The 18986-nt window shown below is 56.0% G+C and overlaps 5 protein-coding genes across 5 annotated transcripts; 1 reads left to right on the forward strand and 4 right to left on the reverse strand.

Moving 5' to 3' along the window:
- The first annotated feature begins 129 nt into the window (after nucleotides 1-129).
- On the forward strand, nucleotides 130-1390 carry KVR01_001669 (uncharacterized protein). The gene has a single exon (XM_044781642.1). The coding sequence runs from the start codon at nucleotides 504-506 to the stop codon at nucleotides 882-884; it is 381 nt and encodes a 126-aa protein (XP_044649624.1). The 5' UTR covers nucleotides 130-503; the 3' UTR covers nucleotides 885-1390.
- Nucleotides 1391-2512: 1122 nt separating this feature from the next.
- KVR01_001720 (DNA polymerase epsilon noncatalytic subunit) lies at nucleotides 2513-5241 on the reverse strand. The gene is made up of 2 exons (XM_044794674.1): nucleotides 4332-5241; nucleotides 2513-4266 (listed from the first exon to the last, which is right to left on the reverse strand). The coding sequence occupies exons 1-2, from the start codon at nucleotides 5057-5059 to the stop codon at nucleotides 2601-2603; spliced, it is 2394 nt and encodes a 797-aa protein (XP_044649675.1). The 5' UTR covers nucleotides 5060-5241; the 3' UTR covers nucleotides 2513-2600.
- Nucleotides 5242-5528: 287 nt separating this feature from the next.
- Nucleotides 5529-7076, reverse strand: KVR01_001829 (uncharacterized protein). The gene is made up of 3 exons (XM_044781729.1): nucleotides 6741-7076; nucleotides 6588-6669; nucleotides 5529-6523 (listed from the first exon to the last, which is right to left on the reverse strand). The coding sequence occupies exons 1-3, from the start codon at nucleotides 6924-6926 to the stop codon at nucleotides 5640-5642; spliced, it is 1152 nt and encodes a 383-aa protein (XP_044649784.1). The 5' UTR covers nucleotides 6927-7076; the 3' UTR covers nucleotides 5529-5639.
- Nucleotides 7077-7301: 225 nt separating this feature from the next.
- On the reverse strand, nucleotides 7302-13978 carry KVR01_001455 (uncharacterized protein). The gene is made up of 2 exons (XM_044787872.1): nucleotides 13232-13978; nucleotides 7302-13140 (listed from the first exon to the last, which is right to left on the reverse strand). Exons 1-2 carry the CDS (start codon nucleotides 13284-13286, stop codon nucleotides 7862-7864), a joined length of 5334 nt encoding a protein of 1777 aa, XP_044649410.1. The 5' UTR covers nucleotides 13287-13978; the 3' UTR covers nucleotides 7302-7861.
- Nucleotides 13979-14246: 268 nt separating this feature from the next.
- On the reverse strand, nucleotides 14247-18431 carry KVR01_001795 (uncharacterized protein). Its single transcript, XM_044783495.1, has 10 exons — nucleotides 17600-18431; nucleotides 17433-17515; nucleotides 17208-17371; nucleotides 16974-17107; nucleotides 16825-16913; nucleotides 16670-16773; nucleotides 16561-16622; nucleotides 16206-16373; nucleotides 16035-16101; nucleotides 14247-15984 (listed from the first exon to the last, which is right to left on the reverse strand). The coding sequence occupies exons 1-10, from the start codon at nucleotides 17928-17930 to the stop codon at nucleotides 14613-14615; spliced, it is 2574 nt and encodes an 857-aa protein (XP_044649750.1). The 5' UTR covers nucleotides 17931-18431; the 3' UTR covers nucleotides 14247-14612.
- Between the last annotated feature and the right edge of the window lie 555 nt (nucleotides 18432-18986).

Below are 18986 nucleotides of genomic sequence, written 5' to 3' on the forward strand. Positions count from 1 at the left end.
AGCAGCCCCAGCAGCCCCAGCAGCCCCAGCAGCCCCAGCAGCCCCAGCAGCCCCAGTCGAAGCATAATGATCCTTCCCTCCCACTCTGCCCGCCCTACAATGCAACCCTCCCACCCAGCGGCGCTACCTGTCCAACGTCATATGCACCGCCCAACCCAGCTCTCATTTGATCGTGCAAAGCCCAACACGCCCGCGCCCACGACCACGCCCACTCTGCCGGGCCGTGTCGGCGACATGTCAGCATCCGTGGCGGGGAGACCCCATCCTGGCCGGTCCTGGCGCTTTTGTCTTTTTTGTCTCGCAGCCGGCGTCTGGGCAGCTGGGGTGGCCATGATGGCGCGCTTGGGAAGACCCAGAAGCAAAGCCTCAGAGCCAGCCAGGTCTCACGCCTGGGTCACCCCGGCCACCCTTCATCTCCAGCCACGCATGGTGCCACCAGCAATACGGCATCGCCCGTGCCAGCGCCGCTAGAAGCACAGAAAAGACCTGGATGGGGATGATTCATGGGACGAACGAGCAGCATGTGCAGGCCTGACTCATCATCTCCCGTCTGCGGGGGAAGGGAAAACAGGCCCAGCATGCGATACCAAAAGTCACAAAGGACAACACGGCATTGTGGTACCTCGAGGCAAGCAGGCCGCCTGTTTCTCTCATCACACCCTGCCAGCGCACAGCAAAGCTTCTTCGACGCCATCATCGCACGAGATACGGGAATTCGGCCGGATCAGCCCTCACCGTCGTATCGCAGCCATCATACAACCATGCCATGTCGATCCCGGCCTAGGCGCCCTCGGACCCGAAACATCGACCGGCAGATATGCGTTTGGGCAGAGGGAAAGGGTGGGGAGGGGGGCTTAGGTAAGTACATTGGTGGTGGGCGTTAGGAACACGGGTCCCCTCGTGTGGCACCTTACACTGCATGAGCCGCGGAACGTCTAGCTTGCTCCTTTGGGAGACTCAGAGGTCCCACCTGGGACGAGCACGCCCACGCCCACGCGAGGGCGAGCCGAGAACCCTGCTCACGAGACGCCGTGTCCATGCCTGCTGCGTTTTCCCTTGATCAAGACCATGATGTGACACGTTGGGCAAGAGTTCCCGAGCGATAGTATCCTCCAAAGCAGGGCCGTTTTGCCTCCGCGTCGTGCAACACTACTGCAGTCCCGCTCAGGTCATTCGGCCCCGGGTGTGCAACGGCTGCCTCATCACGTCCTTTTTTCTTTCCTGTCGTGCACACGAGGCTTGCCACGGTGATAGTCATGCTTGGCTGGCTCTGCTGTTGTTGCCCGCCTTCCACTATCGGCCAGGTCGCGCCGGTGTCCTGATGAACCCGAGACATCTCCATGTATACTTCACGTCATGGGAGACGAGGTGGCGGTGTAGGACACCATCGAAGGGGAGGATTTAATTACGATCACGGCACATTGCCATGACCTTCCTCCCCGGCAAGGTTTACCTGGCGCGGCTCGTGGGAGATGATGATGTCTCTGAGAGGCATGGGGAAAGTACAACACACGAGGAAACAATTTAAGGGTGCTCCCGAGAGACATCTTGACCGGTTCGTTCCGCATATTGTCTATGGTCTCATGATCCTCGCGTCCGAGACCTTTTCGCGCCTACCCAGTCTTCGGGCAGAGTGGCACTTTCGCCCTTGCTGGCCTGGAGCAGGAGCTCCTCCCGTCGGCAGGTCCTTCCCACGAGGCGATCGATGCATAGATCATCATAATAGAGCTGACTATCGCTCAGATGGAATGCCATGCCCACGATCACGCGCTCTTATTTCGCGCCAATATATATCAAAAGCAAAGTACCTTGATACGCTGACACCCGTGGCTAAACCTGCGCCCAGTTCATGTGGGGTGAAATCATCATGATGCTGAATGATGCTAAACGGTGCACAAAGCCAATTCTACGCAAGAACAATTTGCATGACTTGCTTGACAGCTGCGGTCGAGGCGGCCCGGCAGCATCTCGCCTTCACTCGCTGACAAATATCTCCTTTGCAAGGGGTGATGAGCCTCAGCGGAGCCACCTCCTCAGCATGCCATACCACCTGCTCGTAGCCGAGCTACGCACTGGAAATTGTCCTGCCCGTGTTCCTCGGAGCGCTAGAAAACACGTAGATTTAATAGTCAGTCTTTGGGGCCGCCGAGCAGAAAGCCCTGAATCTTGTGAAACAAATTGAGAACAGGAAGTAGGTTCGACGTAACATTGCGTTTCCCGAGAAAGGATATTCGGGCCTGCTCTAAGTGTAAGATTTCATCAGGTGGCTGAGGTGCTTGAGAATAGTCAACGCCCCCGGAATGGGAAATTCAGGATCAAGCCATGAGCCTGCTTGTCTGACATGAGCTCGAAGAAGGATGTTCAGACGGGTTCCGCCCCTGCCTATCTGCTCGCCAGCTTCATGTTCCGCAGCTCGCCCGGTCTCGTATAATTTCTTCGGATTCAGAACTGATTATAGCCAGCACAACATCAACAAATGGCAGGTGTTAATTCTTCCTTGGTTGAGGTCATGTGCTAGATGCGTCATTAATCGTAAATGCATTAGGTCTCTGTCCTGTGCGAGCCCGTTCTCTATTTTTCGTCCACGCGACCAAGCATTTCTAGAACAAGACTTCTCTGACCCTCCCGGTCTTGCCAACCTCATACTCCACCCATCTCGCCATGCCTCGCCTCCCAGTAACGAGCAGTGACCCCGGGTTCATGACGTGGCATCCTTCGTACGTGACACAGAACGACGGCGCCGTAGCGTCCACGAGCATCATAGCCGTGGGCAGCGGATACAGATGCATGGATCCCGCGTAGTCCCAGTGTACAGGGCGGACCGACTGGCGAAAGGGGGCGAGGTAGCCTTGGTCCAGGACCGTCTTGACCAGTTTGCGGGCGGCGAGGATATCATAGGGCACACCAGGCTCCGAGTGCTTCGCTTTCTTGCGCGGCGTGGAGGGGTCCACGTCCATCTCGTCGGGGACTGGCTCGGCCTCGCCGTTGGCGCATGACATATCCATGTCCTCGCCGTCCGGTGGCTCGTCACCGTTCTCTGCGTCTCGAGGGCGCTTCAGACGGACGGCTGACCTCCTCAGCCGGGCCGAGATGTCATCTCTGAACAAGACCATCTCGTGGCACGGCCCGAATAAGCTCAGTCGGCTCGGATTGGATGTGAAAATCGCCTCACCACTGCCCTCCTGCCCTGCCTTCGAAGCCTCACTATTCGCAGTTGCAAACGTCCTCCTTATCCTGCTCGTAAACAGGTCTGGTACCGGTTTTCGGGGCAAGGGTGTGGCTGCACCTGCTGAAAACGCTGAAGCCCAACCGTCGTTGTCTCCTGGCACGAACACAAAAGTCGCGGACGTAAGGAGCATAGGAAACTCTGCGAGCACAGCAGCCAAAGAGTCGAAATACTCCTTGTACTCCACGCTACCTCCACTCCCACCTCTCGCCATCACCGCATGCTTTGCGAAGCTCCCCGTGAACACGAAGCACAGCGGCGTTTCTCCTTCAGGCTCGTTCGCGTACCCTGACAGGAGCTTCTTGACAGCTTGCAACGTGCGCGGCTGATCCAGATTCATCTCTCCCAAGACCACAATTCGTCCCCTGCCGCTGCCCGGGTCATCTTCAGATAGGGGCCTCCGGAGGAGCCTCTGCTGCACTCTCCTCATGCGAGAGCCAGTGGCCCGCTCGCTCCCCACTCCCAAGAAATCGATCCATCCAAAACCTCCGCCAATGGTGTCGCTATCGGGCCCACTGACTCCCAGGGTCACACGTCGCTTCTCGCATGGTGGTTGACCTATCAAGAAGCCTTGGAAACGTCCACCTATGACGCCTCCAACGCCAGAACTTCCGCTCAGGCCGACTTTGCTGCCGGCAGAAGCATCTTCGTCTTCCTCGTAGACACCGTCGATCAGGACAATCATACCCGGTGTAAACCAAGACGAGTCCTCGGGGATGGCGACTGCCTGCCTGAGATCTAGCTTGATTGAGCCGGTGAGGTCGCTGACAGCCAGGTTTCCGGTTGGCAGGACGGTCAGCATTCCTAGGAGCATGTGTTGGCTACCGTGACGGCCAAGAAGGTTTGCTATGGGTGTGATTTTGTGGAATGCTGACGCTGCAGAGTCAGATCTCCTCGCAGAATTGGCGCGGGCAGTGGAGACAGCGGATGATTGGAATGACTCATTGCGAAGAAGACGTTGGTGGATGACGTTGAAGCGGTTGCGGAATACCATGGTCTTGTGGGAGGCCGGTGGCATGAGGGAAGGCTTCTTTGTTTCCCTGAATTGTATCCAACGTCAGCACCTTGTCATGCAGACTGCTCAGCCCGGAGTCTGAGTACTGACCTTTCGAAGTGCTTCTTGTCGACGTTGTATATGTATCTTGGCTGTTCAAGCGCATTGATGACTCTCAGCCATTGTCTCGGGTCCTTGGCATCCTCATCATGGTCTTGATCGACCTCCAAAGATGACATGCCGAAACTTGTCGAGCTGTCTTCTCGCGCCAGGGCGGCCACTGGTCTGAGGCCCAGGCGCGCGTTGGACACATCGCCATCCTCCTGTTGGGCATCCAGAAGCAGGCTGTTCTGTCGGCTGAGGCCCTTAGCACCAGTGACGACAGTTCCGCCGCTCATGTTGCCCTCCAATGCCTTTAATATGTCCTTCAATTCCGGGTTGGCGCCGTCAACAATGACCCCACCATTCCTGTTCTTCCACGATCGCGCGGCCTCCTCTAGAACCTTCTCGGCCAGTCCCTCTTCTCGCCACCCTGAGCCGCAGTGCCGTCCAATAAAGCTTGCGAGTTCCTGCAGTGCGGAAGACGTCAGGGTGAGGGAGTGTTTCTTGGTAAAGGTTCGGAAGGCGAGGGGCCGCAAAGTCGCAGCTGGGAGAAGAATGGGCAGTATGGGCGCATGCTTGGTTGTCGAGATGCTGAAGGGCCTGACGGGGTGCACGGGGGTCCCAAAGGCCGGCGACGACGAAGGCGCGGCGGAGGACAGAGGGGCTACGCCACGGCCAGTGAACATGGCACCGGCGATGTCCTTGTGCTTGCGCCGCTTGGTCGGACTGAGGTTCATGGCTGGTTCTTTTGTTATTTCCCCCCTGCAATTTGAAGAACGGATCTGGTGAGCAGCGACCAGAAAGGGACCGGTACGTCGAGGAAGCGCGTGGTTGCTCGGTGGTGGGTTTGGCTGTCCGTCAGCAATATGTAGTTTGAGGATCAATTAAAACGCGTCTTGGACGCGTTATCTGGCGTGGGGCCGTCATGCAAGGATCACAGGTGCAGCCTGCAGGTGCGGGTGCAGGGGTCTCGGGTGCCGAGCCTTCCCTGCCCGTCTGGCGCCCGGCGGCGGGTCTGAGAGGGAACCTGAGCACGCTGGCCAGCCTGGCAGCACCGCTGGGGTGCCCAAGACAGTGTTCTTCAAAATTCTTGCCCGTGCCATGTTTCTTCTCGATCCAACGGGGAAGCAATTCGATGCCATCACTGCACTCAGTATGAGTGGCTTCAGCACAGTCCACGTCGAGCCCAAAACAGGCCTCACAAGTCCGTTGCCTATGCCTCACTGTAGATTGGTTTCACTATACTAAACTCGTCCTCCGTCGTCGGTCCTCCGTCCGGTCGGCACGCGGCCATCTCAATGTTGAGCACATGCAGCACTATAACTTGAGAAGATCCTCCAACGGCTGCTCCCAGTACCAGGATGCGATCATCATCGAGCCCACAGACATCGTAAGTGCCATCAGGAAATTGACCTCGTTGTTGTCAAGAACATCCCAGCCCGATTCAACCACCCTCGAGGGCCTCTCGTCGCCAAAGCTTGACTTCCGGTGCTTATCCTTGGGATTGTACCTGTCCGTGCCCTCGGCGTCATCCACTGCCGAGCCGCCCGTCTGCTCAACCGCATCCTTTCCCTCCCAACCGAGTGCGGCGGCTTTGACCTCTGCCCTCTTCTGGTTTTGTACCGACTTGCGGGCTGGAGACGAGACCAGGACGCGCTGGCCACCCTCGCCCTCGACGATCCGTCCGCTCCGGACATCCCTCACACTGCGCTGCAGGACTGCCCCGAGGACCGAGTCCAGCACGCTACCCAGCGCGCCCCACAGTGTTAGTGCGAACATCAGCATGTTCCTCTGCGGTAGCGTCCAGGGCTGCCCACCGCCGACCTTCCCGGCTGTAGAGTCGTTGCAGAAGGGCACAAGAAGCATCGATGTTACAACGATGATCATGCTCCCGAGCAGTCCCGCGCCGAGTCCCGTAAGTGTAACGCCGCCGTTCGTACCGGGAGGGACCTTGCGGAAAGTGGGCGATGTGATCAGGCGTGGTGGTCCCTTGGCCAGGATACCGAGCTCTGACGAGAAAGTGTCGGCCGCGACGGCGGCGTAGTTGGCGATGATGCCCACCACGAGGATGTCTCCGCCCCAGCCGAAGCAGAACGAGCCCTCGGGGATGGCTTGATATTGGGTAATAGAGGCTGCTCGTTGTCGGAGTTGGTAGGCGTGGAGAAGAGAGAGGATCGAGGCGACAGCCGAGTTCGCGAGGACTGCATGAGGGGACAGGGTCAGCCGCTATTGTAGACACGGTTGCCCTCGCGCAGGGGCGATTACCTTGGACATGGTTCCGCGGCCCTTCCCCGCCAGATGTGCCTTTCGAGGCCATGGTCAACTTGGCCTTGACATCTTCTTTGACCTGGCGAAACATAAGAGTCAGTCGTCGCTGTCAGTCGGCTGGCTGGCTTGACGGCCTCAGGATAGCCTTACGTGAGTGACCCGGGTACCGGAAAGGAAGAAGACGCAGAGCAGGGCGAAGGGAAGGTTCCATGGATGTACGGCATGGGCAATGCCTGTGAGAGTTGCTGCAATAAGGCCACCGGTTGTCAATGACTTTTTAGAATAAGCCCGAAAGATCATCAGCCCGAGGGCGGGCACTGCAATGGCGGGCTTCATGTCTCTGAAGCAGGCGTTTCAACCGGGGTTTTGGAGGCTTGGAGAGTTGAGGGCACAATGGTGCTTTAAATCTAGAGCATATTTGCCGCGATGAAGGAGGAAGAGAAAGGGACGAAAAGGTTGGCGGACGAATTTGGTGTTGCAAACAGCTGACCTCGCAGCCTTGGGCCAACCACACCCCCCCCCCCCTGGTCCAGGTGCTATGAAGTCATTTGTCCAGGTGCGAGCCAGAGCTCTTATCGGGCGGCCACGGCTCTCCTTATCGTTACCTAGTCAGGGTCCGGTGCATTTGCGGCCCTTTCGCCGAAGCTTCACCAAGAAAACAATCATGGCCTGTCACAACACATCAAACAAGCCTGGAAACAAGATCCACCAACCTAGGTACCCACCTAGGTACCCACCTAGGTACCCACCTAGGTACCTAGGTAGATACTTATGCAGAGTCTGATGGGATGATGGCCGAGGGTCAGAACATGGAGAGTTCCTTAGTAGCAATCATGGTTCCCATCATTTCTTTCAGTCATCCAGAAACCTATCTCTTCTAGCTGCCCGGCACGAACCTGATTAATCCAGATAGACAATGTGCCTGGGTATCCTGCATCTTTCCCTCGGCTTTTCTCTCAAGTCTTCTTCTCCGCGCCATCATGGCATATGCATTCTTCTGTGGCCACTATCGCGAAAGGGGGGTATGGGTATAGTCTATAACACATAGCGACACGGACAAGCACAAAACAAAGGAAATATGGGGTGCTGCTAGGCTCCTCACAGAACCTGAAGCTGATTCTATGTTTGCCGCCGGAAACGACTGTAGCATATTATGCCTTGATAGCGAGATTGCGCTCCGAACTGCTCAGAGCAATTCACCTTCGCATGAACGCCTTATCCCAATCGTGGTCAAGCAATAAGCCAAGATCTCCCAGATTAGTCCAGGTCATTCAGTAGCCCCCATTAGGGCTCTCAGCACCGTTCCCCTCCGGACTCCCACTGCTCGACGAGAAATAGCTCTGATCAATCTTGAAGATCCAGTCGAGCTTGTCACGCTCGCTCCGAGCCGCGAAGAGCCAAGTATTATCCGTCCCGTAGATGGCAAACACGCCGGCTTGCAGCCTTGGTGACAGCTTGGCGAGTCCAGAACTGACGCTTCTGTTCCTGGCATGTGACGATGCAGTCCCATCACCGTTGATATTACCAACGATGCTAGTGATGACCCGTCCCGAGGAGCCTCTCCGGTGGTGCGTTGGCCTGCTGCTATTCTGTTGTGAACGGAGTTGTTCAGGTGACGCGGTCAGGGCGGCACTCATGTCCATACCGCCGTCGTCACCATCTGTCTCGTTCAGCAAGTCCAGAATGGTCGGCTGGCTGTCGACTCGAGAGTTGCGCAAGCTGACGATGGCAACCTCCTCCCCATCTGTAACGTTGTGGATGTGGAGGTATGGTCGGCGCAACTCCACGAAACGCTTTATCCATCGAGTGGCATCACTGCTCGGCACCAGGAGGTAGCCGCCCTTGAGCACAGTCGGGTTCTTGGAAACGCGGATGACGGTAGCCAAGAGCTCGGGCTGTGAAGGAGAAACTGGGTTGCCGTGCTCAGGTGGTTTGGTGTTTACTTCGCTCAATATCTGGTTGAGGGGGTCCGGGTATCTTCTCCACAGCTTCAGACATCGCTCTAGAATGAACGACTCACGCTCAGAGTATTCTGACTTCGGAATAGTCCTTTCTGAGAGCTCAGTCGCTATTTCGTCCTCTTGATTTGGTGGCTCGCCTTTTGTTGGCTGTGCCTGCTCCTGCCCACCAAATAGTTCACCAGGTTGCCCGCCAGATAGGTCACCCGATTGCTCATCGGCTGACTCACGCGCTGCTTCGTCGATTGGCATTGGAGGTTCCACAGGATCCAGAACCTGCGACACATCTGGAGTATCCTGTAGCAACTCGTCGATTGAGTCAACATCGTCTTCCCTCTGACTTTCGGGCGGGGAGCCAGGGTCCAGTCCTTGGTTTCCTCCATCTAGCGCAGCTCTCGGCTCCGGCAGTCCCACCTTCTTCAGAAAGTTCTGCATTGCACCAATCTCAGCGATGCGCCTGCGCTTTTTCCGCGTGCTGATGTAATCGCTGATCAGAGAAATGCCTCGCGGAGTCCAGGTGGTCAAGTTTTCCTCGCCCTTCACGTAGTCGTGCTGGCTGTTCATTCTCCACAGATCACCAACTCGCTTGATAGGCGCCGGACGCATTTTGAGGGTGAAAATGGCTGTGCTGGAATGCACAAAGCGGACACTCTGCCAGAGGGCAGAGAGCATAGACGTCTGCCGCACGAAGGAGCGCGACAGAATTTGGCAGAAGACGTTCTTCGAGAAACGCATGGGCTCGGCGAGCTTTGAGGAACTTATTTCCCAGCTGATGGCCATCTGCACTCGATACTTTTCCCCTGTCGTGCGGTCCAACAGAAGCGAATTGTGCAAGCTAGAGTCCCACTGGCCGGTGATGGTGACGCTGCGCGTGCCATTGGCGTTTTGTCGGAAGACAGGTTGTGACACCAATTTGAGAGAAATGTCGGGTGAGGCGGCGCCCAAGTCCGGATTCTTCCCAGCAGCATCCACGAGCTGTATCTTTCCAACACGAACGGAAACCACGTCGTCCCAGGGTAGGATATCGCCAGAGCTGTGATTCAGGTTGACAGTTATGCGTCTCTGCAAACCCTGGTGCAGTTGAAAGGTTCCACTGTCCAGCTCGCCGGTTTGTGCAACCTCGACTGGGACATATTCGCCATTCTCGTCCATTTCCAAGACCTGAATGCGAGAAAGCAGATCATGCTTTTCTTCAGTGTAGAAGTGGGACTCGTTGATCCGAGCTGATTTAGGCTTGCCTCTCGAGCTGGGCACAGCATCTCGCATGTCATCCCAGCTAAGGAGCTTGTCGAGGTGCATAGAGGACACTTTTGCAAAAATGGCCACACGCAGAACCACCTCAGGAGGAGCGAAAAGGGGAACGTTCATGCTATGGACGCTCTCAAATCGGATAGGATCTTCGTCGAAATCCTTCACCATCTGGGTGGTTGTGATGCCGTCCTCTTCGGAAATGCCAGGGATGAAAAGTTGGGCATGCACTTCCGTGCCTTCGCGCTCGGCGAACCCCACCATTTCGTGCATCACAACGTTGAACTTTAGCGAATTTGTAGGTGCTCGGGCTGATGACGGTTCGAGCGACAACTTGATGATACCGATGGCGTGAGACGTATGTGGCGAGAGCACGTCGAGATGGAAGTCTTGGACTCGAGACTCAAAGACCGCCTTCAGCGGAACATCTGCCTCCCCCACAAGCGTGTACTGAGGCATGCAGGTCTCGATAAAGGGATTGTCGAGACTCAGATGCTGAGCGTACTCTGGCTGATCCAGATACTGGTGCATCTGTCGCATTTGCCGAACACGGTCGTGCAACTTGTGCAAGCTCCAGAGATGGACCAGGCTGTGTTTGTAATCCACCACGCGGACGCCGATGCACGGCTTGATTGCTTGCTCGAGCGCGAAGTCGTCGGACTCTCCACCGTTGAGGATCATATCGTAAGAAGAACAGAGGTCATGGCCCGAATCAACGACGCAGAACTGGAAGACGACGCTCTCATCCAACTCCTGGCTCATGATTTGTGCCTCTTTCAAGGTCGCAGCATGTTGTAGCACTGATTCGGCCATCTGAACGTACCGTCGACCTCTCCAATGCTTTACAACTTTCTTGGCCAGCTCGATCTCATCGTCCGATAGCTTGGGGTTTGCTTTCGGCCTCTTTAGAGGATCGAGCTTCTCGATTTTGGCCTCAAAGTCGCGCTTCTGTACTTCGAGCTGTTTCTGCATGTCCTCTTTCATCTTCTTCAAGGTCTCCTCCATGTGCGCCTTCTCTTTCCTAATCTCTTCGACTTCGACATTGGCTGCTTGAGCGGCCCTTAGCTGTTCATGAAATTCCTCCTTTTGCTTATCCAATTGCGTCTGCATTTCATCACGAGCATCGCGCATTTTGTCGTCAGAATCGCCTTGTTTCGGTGTCGAAGGTATCGTCAGAGCCGTATCAAGTGAGAAGTTGTCGATCGTACCAGTCGACATGTACTTTTCTCTGACGGGGTAGGACGCCTGAGATTCCATGTCGTCCTCACCCTCCTTCCCGGTGACACGCTCAGCCCTGGCTCGCTGAACGTCCTCAAAAAGTGCATTGAGTTCCTCATCTGTCAGGTTTGAAAGGTTCTGGTCCGAGCCGAGAATGGCCCCTGCAGCTTCTCGTCTGGCCATCGACCAGTCGGTATCGCGACCGCGCGGCGCTGGCGAGTCTGAACGGCTATCACTGCCGAACTCGGATCCTGCTTTACTCCAGCTACGCTCATGTGGGAGCCTCGGGCTAGGCGTTGGCGATGTACGCTCGAGCGCCTGTAGTTGGCTGGCAGTGATCGACTGACGCAGGAGACTCTGCCGTTGCGTTTCAGTCCTCTCTGCTCGCTCCGCCTGAGCTTCCATAGGATGATTGAACCTGAAGATGTGGAAATCACCAAGAATGACGCGATAGCCCGAATGCAACTGCTGCGGCTCGGTGATTCGCTTGCCATTGATCATGACGGCCGCGCCTTCCCTGGGGGAGAGTGTGACAGTGCCATCCGCAGCATTTTCAAACGAGCAATGCTCGGCTTGGATTCTGGTTCCTTTCAATCTTATTCCAAGGTTGCTGTTGGCCTCCGATTCGACATTGCCCACGGTTGTGATGCCAGGCTTCAAGTTGTAGACGAGACACTCCGCCAGGAGCGGATCATCGGACAGGTTGACCAAATGCGGCATCCTTTTGGGGGTGCTCAGCCCAACGAATCCCTTCTCGATGCTGATGCCGAGTTCCTCAAGGGCAGCCTCCCGCTCTTGGTGGATCTCCTCTGTCTTGGCCATCTTCTGCTCCCAGGTCTGGTTAAGGTCTGACAGCAGCTTTTCGCTTTGGCTCAGCTGCTCGGCGATTTCCGCCTTGGAAACCTTCTTCGTAGAGCCGTCTGATGCAGTAATCGTGACCAGTTGTTTTTCGAGAGGCGTGCCCTCCGCGTAGACTTCATCTGCGGGCACGCCAGCTCCGCCGACAGAACCGCCTCCGCCGCTGAGCTTGCTCCTGAGCTGAGCCAGCTCTTCCTTGAGCTCTCTGATCATGCGGGCATTGGCGTCCTCGTTGACAACAGCGTGGTTCTTGATTCGTTTGGCGGAATCGGCATATCTCAGCGTACTCAAGGTCTCGTCATAGTTGATATCAGCAGGACTGATAGCTGCTATCATTGCAGTCATACTGTTACCACCCAAGGAGTCCTTCAGCAGCCATGTGAGGACTGAGTCTCGATAGGGTACTTGTGAAGCCGCGCCTTTCTTTTTCTTGCCGGTGGAGAGATCTGCGAGAGCAGCGATTACTCGGCCGAGCGTGGACAGCGACCTGTTGATCTCGGCACCTTCTTTGAGACGCGCCCCTGTGGCACCCGTGGACGTCGCTCGTTCGGAACCCGCGAGATCGACCAGACTGATCTTGGCAACTTTCTCCATCTCCATCTTGGTTTCGGTGTCGACCGTCTTCTGAGTGAGCATGAGTGTAAACACGGCGTGGCTTCGGCTGGATGTCGCATTCATGTTCGTAGCGGCCACGGTTCTGGCCTTGTTGCCCTCATCCATGAGGTGTTCGACCTCCTGAAAGCTGCCGACGACGAGTTTGGCGAGGTCTTCAACGTAAGGACCGGTCGACGGGTGCTCTCGGACTTTTAGGTTCCCCTTGGTGCCTGGATTTAACAAGTCCTTGACTCTCTCATTGTAGATTTCCAAATACGACACCTCCACAGTGCATCGCGTGTGCGGGTCCGCCTGTGTTATGCCACTTATTCTTTCAAACATGTCTTGACAGATCATAGGGATGATACCATGTTCTTTGCCATAGCCCATCATCGAGTAGGACTTTCCAGAACCGGTCTGGCCGTACGCAAAAATACAGTTGTTGTAACCTTGGAACGCATTGTCCAGAAGCGGCTTTCCCAGATCCTCATGTAAGTGGTGCTGTTCGGCATAATGCGAGTCGTTCTTGTTGAAGGACCAATATGATCGATCAAATGCGAATACTTTCTGGCCACTGTCTTTCGAGTTCTTGCCCTGGGGAGCATCTGGCGGCGGGGTAAGGACTGTCTGGGCATCTTTCATCTCCACGATACATTTTGCGCCGCGGTCGATTTCTGCGGTGGATACCTGTCAGCCTCGGACGACTCTACAGCGGAAGCCGTTGTTGTTGTAAGGTAGGAGGGGGGCTGCCGGAGACGGACTCACCTCTGCTGTTGAACGGCCGCACCCTCACCACGACCTTGATGTTTCCTCCGGCCATGGCTGCTGGATCCTATTTGAGCGCAGGCCTTGTAAAGGCCTCGCGCAACAAGAAAGACGACTTGAAAGGAGGGGCCGGTACAGGTTGACGACGAGAGGTTCAAGGTTCGCAGGCCCTCGGGACGGCTGGGCAATAGTCGGGTTGAATAGCAGGTACCAGTCGTTGCCCGCAAACTATGGCTCCAAACCGATGTTGCAGAGTCTCAGTGGAGGTCCCTCTGTGGTCCCAGCATGTGATACCGACTTCTCGACGCGACACCCAAGCTCATTCTCTGACCCCAAAAGAAACCGGCTCTGGTCGCGGTCGCGGTCGAGGTCGGAGACGGTCGGCCGTGGCTACAGGACCAGGATCGTACCGTGCTGGCTGAGGGGCGCGTGCCTGAAGCAGCGCTGCAGCGCCTTGCAGAGAGGGTGAGTCGTGGACCTCGCGAGCACGAGGGTAGCAAATGACCCTGGCCGGCAGGCCTCAGGTTCGGTATCTGGTATAACGGTTCCCTGGTTGACTGAGGGTAGGAGTGGTCGGCCGGTCTGTTGTTGTTGGCTGCTGCTCTATCCTCCGAGCCAGGGGTCATGGAGGGGAGGGCTGGTTGCGTCTCCGGCCGAGAGGTGCACGGGCGGGCCTGGCGGGTTTGGTTCTCGTGGATTCTGGTGGTGGAAGTGGAACAGGTTGTCGGGTTAACTTGGGGAATGCCCCCCCAGATCTCCAAATGACGGTGGGAAAAAATGGGCGTTTTCATTGATCAACAAATCTCCCTGCAGAGAGGGGGAGCATAACGCGACGGGACGCACCTCACTGGGCTGCACCGGCCTGCATGCTGCATGACCGCGAAGTGCCCATCCTCCTTTGGGTCTGGGGCACCTCGTCATACCCGCAGAGTAGCGGGAAATTGCACTTCACGTGTCATGGGCCGGGCGGGCAACGCCTCCCGCGGTAGTGGCCCCTGTCACAAAGGTAAGGTGGCAGCCGAGCAGGGGGGTCCGCTACCCTTGAACCCTTACTCCGTACTTTCAATGCCTCGCATTTCAGACCTCGTCTTCCAGAACCATCAAAACGAACTACACGTGTGGTATACACTTGTATTAGCGTTGCTACCCTGGACCCTTGGTTGACACCACGGACGGCCTCTTCATTCTATGCACAAGCACGGCCCTGTTGCCGCTGTGAAACCTGGTTCGTCCAACAAGCATTCCCTACGACTGATCTCCCACCATGACCATCGTGACCATCCTGGTGCCGAGGAGCTCAAAGCCCCCTTGACCCTCTGTTATGCAGACTGCAAGCCGAATGTTGTCTTGGATCCTCCATGTGCACGAGTTGCTGGAAGCTTCAGAAGTTGAAAGTTGCGTTCAGGGGCAGGTTGCGACTGCTCGAGCCCACGTACAAAGTGTACTGGCCTCTCTGCAGCAGCCACTTTTGGGCCATGGTGTCCCATACACTCAGATCTCGACGTGTAAGATCAAATGAGAGCGTTGACGTCTGCGAAGGGTTGAGGTGTGGCTTCTCAAAGCCTCGCAGAACCCGGGGTCTATTCATCCCTGGCGTCTGGACGTACAGTTGAGCGATCTCAGTCCCGTTCACGGTCCCTGTGTTCCGGACATCGGCTGTGACTGAGACCAACTTATCCCACAGGTCGGACTGGCCGCCAACCTCGACAGGGCCGCTTGGGTACTCGGATGTCTCCGAAGTGGAGTTCTGGTTTACTCGGAGGCTCGCGTATTCAAAGGTCGAATATGATAAACCGTACCCGAACTCGTATCGGGGCTCAATATTGTTGGCTTCGAAATGCCTGTAATCAATATAAATACCCTCGGTAAAATTTGCCTGTGGGAACAGCTCAAAGTCGCCATCCGCCTTCGCTGGATGCAACAGCTCGCCATAGTCGGATTCGTTCCGCGCCACTGTGTAAGGCAATTTACCCCATGAGTTTGATTGCCCGTACAGCAAAGACACCAGTGCTCGTCCGGATTCCTGGCCTGGAAGGTGGGCAAATATGAGAGCGGTGACATTTTCGTTATCCACGAACTGATCGACAAGCCTCACGCCGGCATTGTGGAATATGACAATAGTGTTGTTGCACGTGGACGCGACGTGTTTGATCAGACCGTCCGTGTAGTCATCGTGAAGGCCCGGCCGGTCGGAGCCCTCGCTCGCCCACGCATTTCCAAACACCAGACAAGCATCTGAGGCTCCGTTTACGATGGGCGTGGCTGATCTGAAATCCCAGAAAAGGGCTGTGTCATCGTTCGCAGCTTGTTGTTGCAGAGCGTCCATTGGCGAATGGCCCAGAGCTGCGGCATTCGCCCCCGACCCTCCACCACAGAACAATGTCCCATTAGGAGCGATCTGTTCGTAAGGGTACGTGAGGTTTCCAAGAAACCCCTGGAGAACACTAGAAGGGTCGGCGGACTCGGCTCCGAGGGTCCATACAGTCCCGCCAGGAGGCTCGACATTGTATTGCCCGGGCTGGCTTGCTGAGTAGCCGAACACGGAGAGCATCTTTGGCCTGTATAATGGCAGAGCACCCCTTGTATTCTTCGCGAGCACGTGTCCCTCCACAGCTCCATCAAACAGAGTTGACTTTGATGAAGAGTTTCGGGCATCGATAATGCTATGAGGTTCTGCCAGGTTCCGGGGTAGACCTATTCCAGGGGTGGGAAATCCTTGGTCTTGACCCAACTGGTACCATGATGCTAGGACACTTGGCTTGGTCAGTCAGCCTGTCATGTTGATAGTCCATAATGAACTCACCGTGTAACTTGGTCGTCGACCCTGGATTCGGCCAAGCTCCCATTCGTGACGGCTTCCTTCAACTTGGCTGGTGGTGACGTTAGTCCTGCTACGGGTCCTAAAGTGTTGTATTCTAGAACATTCCATAGAATGGATGACGGGGATTCGTAACAAGTGAAAAGTGATGCTTACGTCCCCAGTAGACGCCACCGTTGGGCATGGCAACATCAAGCCCGGCCAGAGAGGTCGCAACTCCGGTATACTGCGCATTCCAATCCGAGACAACAAATCCTTGGAAGCCAAGCTCTGTCTTCAATAGCCCGTTCAGGGTATAGCTATTGGCACAACCGTACGAATTGTCTACGGCATTCGGAGTCAGCGGCCAAGGAACTAAAGGGGTAGTTTCATGCCAATACAGCGGCCAGTGAGCCACAAGGTGTCCATAGCCTGTCTTGAGAAACCTGCAGCCACTACACTCTTCACTGAACCGGCTGAGAATGGGGCAGGTTTGTTGTTGAAGGGGTAGAGAATTTATCTAGCTGCTTACTGATACGCTGATAGGAACACATAATATTGGCACTCCCAGCGCGGACGGCGTCTTGGAATGGCCTGCTGGAGTCAGTAAATGGGCCTTGCGGCGGGAAGATATTGCGTACCAAAGATACAGCTCGTGCATAGTCTGATCATCGATATTGGAAGATACTGATTGGACTCCGCCGTTCGGCATTCGATGTGTTTCTTGTTCGTTGGCGATGAAATGCTTGAAAGATGATTAGACCTAGTTTGACAGATCCTGAGTGTATCGGCATGCCTTTGTAGATGTGATGACACCGGCTGTCTGGACGCCTTGGACCGTCTCGAACACTAGAGAGCCAGAGAGAAAAGGATCTGGTGAGATGCCTGAGAAATTGCAAAACTTTAGCAAGACTGGTAGCGAACAGAGAGCAGTGAAGCTCATACCTTCCCAATTGCGCCCACTTGTAACCGTTCGTCCCAAAGGGCTTACGACAGGGCCCAAGGCCACATTCACACCCTTCTTTCGGAACTCGCCTCCCATGCCTAGAGCTCGAGCTCGGGATAGATTCCGGTTCCAACTGATTACGTTAGTTATGTATACCGTGGGTTTGTGGCGAGTACCTAGGTAATAATGTCGAGAAGAGTGTCCCTGCCGGCCAGAACAGTTGTGTCGCGTACCTCGCGCCCACATGAATACCCGCAGGCCATGCTGAGACGAAGTCAGTCGCCCTTACTCCCTGACCTGCGTCCTGAAAGCACATTCCAGGAAATCCCAGGCGCTCGATTGGGTTCAAGTAGCCAACACATCCAGTGTCACTGGTTGATCCGGCTGTCAGGCTAATCTGTGCATGAGAGAGGGCGTGAGTGAGTGTGCAGATGCGTCGGACGAGGGATGGCGCTGACCTTTTCGTCCAGGGTCATGTTCGACACCATCGCCTGCGCCCGTGAAAGCGAGCCTTCCCACGACCCAAGCCCCGTGATTCCGGCTAGACACATACAAACTGTCAGCGGCAAACCCATCTTCCACAACGCATGCCTGTACCAGCCAGTCACGGATTATGAGTACTGACGTGAAGGGCCCACAGCTGGGGATTGCCCATAAAAGTACGTGTCGCTGTTGATGGCGTTGGGGTTGCTTCCAGCCCCGCTGCCAGATCCTGAGCCGCCAGAAGAAGATCCTGAGCGATTGGGCAAGGCAGCCAGGCCAGCAAGACCCCCACCGATGACGAGCAACACTGCTATTACCACGATGGCGATGCCCCGCTTGTGCTGCAGAAATGGGAAGCGTTCGGTGATTCTGGTCCATAGGCCAGGGCGACTGGAGGGAGCCGCTGTCGACGTAGCGCCCTCTTTGGCCTCCGAGTCGGCCGTGACGGGCTGGTAAGTCGTAGCTTCGGACATGTCGAGGCAATTGGCTGAACTGATCAGCTTGCAAGTCCTCAGGAATGGCCGTCGACGTCAAGTGCGGGGTCGGGAGGCGTGCTCATGTTCCGACCGCGAGAACGCTCTGTCTTTGCCGCCTTCTATGCTGCTTCCAAGATAGGAATAAAGCACCAAGTGCTCAGGTAAACAAAAGCCACGGCAGTTTTCTCGATGCCTCCAATGCACAGATGATGCAGTTGAGATCACGAACCTCGTTCGCTGGATTTCTTGGAGAGTCTGCTAGGCCGATGGGGCAGATTAATACCTATTCAAGGAGGCAAAAATGGGAAATGAAACCCGCGACGCTGTTAATATCAACACGAGGTTCAAAGTTCGACGAGGGTTGCTCCCCTGTTGCTACGGCACTACCGCGCGATCGACAGGCACTACCCAGCCAGACAGCCAGACCTGCCAATGCATCACCCGCATTCCCTGGCGGGCCCACCCCCGGCCCCAAGGCTGTCTGCCTATTGGTGTCTTGGCCTGGAGAACCCCTGTTACTCCCACTCGTCTCCGCAGCGGCCCCATGAGCTTAAATATGATTTTGGGGACGGGTGCCCCAGCAAGTCAACATACCGGCATCGTCCTCTTCATCGCCTGCGAGCGATTTCAGGAGACCGCGGCAAGTTGAGACTGGTCACGGAAATCTCGGGAACGGAGGAATTCTTCCATTAGACCACATTTTTCTCACATACAACGGGGGCAAGCGACATCAGCTCACAGGGTTGCATAACAGCGCTGCCCCTGGGGATTCGCCGACAGTGCAAGGCATCAAGCACCAGTCCATAGGGTCGCAGGCATATGGGAGCATCCATTCTGGACTCAGGAAGGCTGTGGCTGGTCTTGACCACCACGAGGACCGCAAGGGCCAGCGTGCCGCTTTCCATGCCTGCTACTGCATGCACCAGTACGGCTCTGCGGCTGACTTCCAGAACACCGGGATGGCACACAGGCAACGAAACACCACGATAGCCTACATAAATTATTTGAAGCCCCATCTAAGGTCTCCCAACGGGTCAAGACTGTCCTGTCCAC

The sequence above is a fragment of the Diaporthe batatas genome, assembly GCF_019321695.1.
Source record: "Diaporthe batatas strain CRI 302-4 chromosome Unknown Contig00002, whole genome shotgun sequence".
Taxonomy (NCBI): domain Eukaryota; kingdom Fungi; phylum Ascomycota; class Sordariomycetes; order Diaporthales; family Diaporthaceae; genus Diaporthe; species Diaporthe batatas.

Excerpts from the sequence above, each read along its gene's own strand:
- KVR01_001669 (XM_044781642.1), top strand. The coding sequence starts at position 504 with ATGGGACGAACGAGCAGCATGTGCAGGCCTGACTCATCATCTCCCGTC.
- KVR01_001720 (XM_044794674.1), bottom strand. The coding sequence starts at position 5,059 with ATGAACCTCAGTCCGACCAAGCGGCGCAAGCACAAGGACATCGCCGGT. Across the intron at positions 4,267-4,331 it reads GACAAGAAGCACTTCGAAAG|GGAAACAAAGAAGCCTTCCC; the intron begins GTCAGTACTCAG and ends GATACAATTCAG.
- KVR01_001829 (XM_044781729.1), bottom strand. The coding sequence starts at position 6,926 with ATGAAGCCCGCCATTGCAGTGCCCGCCCTCGGGCTGATGATCTTTCGG. Across the intron at positions 6,670-6,740 it reads CCGGTACCCGGGTCACTCAC|GTCAAAGAAGATGTCAAGGC; the intron begins GTAAGGCTATCC and ends ATGTTTCGCCAG. Across the intron at positions 6,524-6,587 it reads GCCGCGGAACCATGTCCAAG|TCCTCGCGAACTCGGCTGTC; the intron begins GTAATCGCCCCT and ends CCCCTCATGCAG.
- KVR01_001455 (XM_044787872.1), bottom strand. The coding sequence starts at position 13,286 with ATGGCCGGAGGAAACATCAAGGTCGTGGTGAGGGTGCGGCCGTTCAAC. Across the intron at positions 13,141-13,231 it reads GCGGCCGTTCAACAGCAGAG|AAATCGACCGCGGCGCAAAA; the intron begins GTGAGTCCGTCT and ends TATCCACCGCAG.
- KVR01_001795 (XM_044783495.1), bottom strand. The coding sequence starts at position 17,930 with ATGTCCGAAGCTACGACTTACCAGCCCGTCACGGCCGACTCGGAGGCC. Across the intron at positions 16,623-16,669 it reads ATGCACGAGCTGTATCTTTG|GCCATTCCAAGACGCCGTCC; the intron begins GTACGCAATATC and ends TGACTCCAGCAG. Across the intron at positions 16,374-16,560 it reads GTGTTCCTATCAGCGTATCA|ACAATTCGTACGGTTGTGCC; the intron begins GTAAGCAGCTAG and ends CGAATGCCGTAG.